The sequence below is a fragment of the Micromesistius poutassou genome, assembly GCF_964030765.1.
Source record: "Micromesistius poutassou genome assembly, contig: SCAFFOLD_1799, whole genome shotgun sequence".
Taxonomy (NCBI): domain Eukaryota; kingdom Metazoa; phylum Chordata; class Actinopteri; order Gadiformes; family Gadidae; genus Micromesistius; species Micromesistius poutassou.
This window is the reverse complement of record NW_028177561.1, coordinates 7,501-9,238: the sequence shown is the minus strand read 5'-3', so window position 1 is coordinate 9,238 and position 1,738 is coordinate 7,501. Positions and strand designations below refer to the sequence as shown.

Genomic DNA, 1,738 nt, shown 5'->3' with positions numbered 1-1,738 from the left:
AATATTTACCGTTTTACTGTTTAGTTTAGATGCTTTTACCCAAAGGGGGTGAGACAGTACAGAGACAGGTCATTAAGGAGCAGGTAGGGGTTAGACAGTACAGAGACAGGTCATTAAGGAGCAGGTAGGGGTTAGACAGTACAGAGACAGGTCATTAAGTACCCTGCTGCTGTGTGTCTAGTGTCACGGACTATCCATCCCATAATACCCCCCCCCTCCCCCCCCCCACCCAGGCTGTACGTGTGTGACGGCCGGCACCCTGGAGAGCCAGTGCGACGGCGGGGGTTGCCGGTGCGACGCGGCGACGGGCGCGTGCCCCTGCAGGGAGCAGGTGGTGGGCCACAGCTGTGACCAGTGCGCGCCCAACCACTGGAACTACGGCCGGGGGGCCGGCTGCGAGGCCTGCGGCTGCCAGCCGCACCACGCCCTGGGCCCGCACTGCAACATGGTGGGGGGGGGGGGGCGCGCACGCACGCACGCACGCACGCACGCACGCACACACGCACGCACGCTGACACCCCTGGCACACTGCACACTAGGCATGGGCGAAACGATTATTTTCCGGGAATCAGTTCCCTTCACAGACACAAATCGTTTGTTTGATTCGTTCGTTCGGTTGGTTCAGTTGGTTAATAAAGTCATGTGGTCTGTTACGTCATTTGGCGGGGGAATCTCAGGTGTCTTGGCCTCACCCCTTTGCTTGTAAATATGAGGTACGCCCGCAAATGGAGCCTTTTAAAACACCAGAAGGTCTCAGACGGTGACAGTGCTCTGGAAAACATTTAAGCATGCATTTAAGAAGCATTTAAGAAGAATAGCCCAAGCTCCCTCAACCACCATGAGAACGTTTTAGACTCAATCAATATGAAGTCGAGGGGAGACGAAGCTCTGTTCGTTTGTATCTTTTATTTACGTGACCATATTTTTGTTTTATGTTAAAAAAAAAAAGAATCAGTTCTCTTGTTTTGGGAATCAGTTCTCGTCGTTCACCTTCGGGATTCTTTCGTTCTGACCGAATCGTTCGCGAATCGCCCACGCCTACTGCACACGTCCGTCGACGGATGGGGGCTTTTTTACGTATATTTGCGTAACACAATCTGATTGGCTGACGGATTCGTCGCTGCCTGAAAAGTTCAACTTTTCTCAACTTTTTGGACACAAGAGATGCAAGCCGACTTGACGGACGGACCCACAATGCATTTCGGGAGCGTCCGGTCGACGGACGTGTACAGTGTGCAAGGGGTGTAACACATATGCACAGGAAAATGCGTACACGCACAAGCACGCACGCACGTACACACACACACACAAACACACACGGGTGTAAGTACACATGCATGCAAACACGTACGTGCACACACACACACTTACACAAGCATGCACACACAGGCACAGACACACACACATGCACGCATGCAAACACGCACACAAGCACACACAGACGCACACGCACACATAGATCTCTTCTCTACAATGAATCGAGTCGTAGTCGGATAAAGACTTCAGGTAAAGCCGTTAAGAACCCACACTGAGAAAAATCACATTTGAGTTTGCTCTCCCCTCTCTTGCTGTGTGTGTGTGTGTGTGTGTGTGTGTGTGTGTGTGTGTGTGTGTGTGTGTGTGTGTGTGTGTAGTTCACAGGCCAGTGTCAGTGCCGTCCGGGCTTCGGGGGCCGTCAGTGTACCGAGTGTGAGCAGCTCCACTGGGGAGACCCCCAGGTGCAGTGCCAAGGTCAGAC

The 1,738-nt window shown here is 52.9% G+C and overlaps 1 protein-coding gene across 1 annotated transcript in view; it reads left to right on the top strand.

The window, feature by feature from the left end:
• Window positions 1–233: 233 nt before the first annotated feature.
• The window catches only part of LOC311375917 (laminin subunit beta-2-like), a gene marked incomplete at both ends in the record, with an annotated part of 7,016 nt that continues 5,511 nt past the window's right edge, over window positions 234–1,738 (top strand). Inside the window, 2 exons of the mRNA XM_084490934.1 lie at window positions 234–448; window positions 1,635–1,731. Of these exons, the coding sequence (XP_084347060.1) occupies window positions 234–448; window positions 1,635–1,731 (312 nt within the window). The remainder of the gene's footprint in view (window positions 449–1,634; window positions 1,732–1,738) is intronic.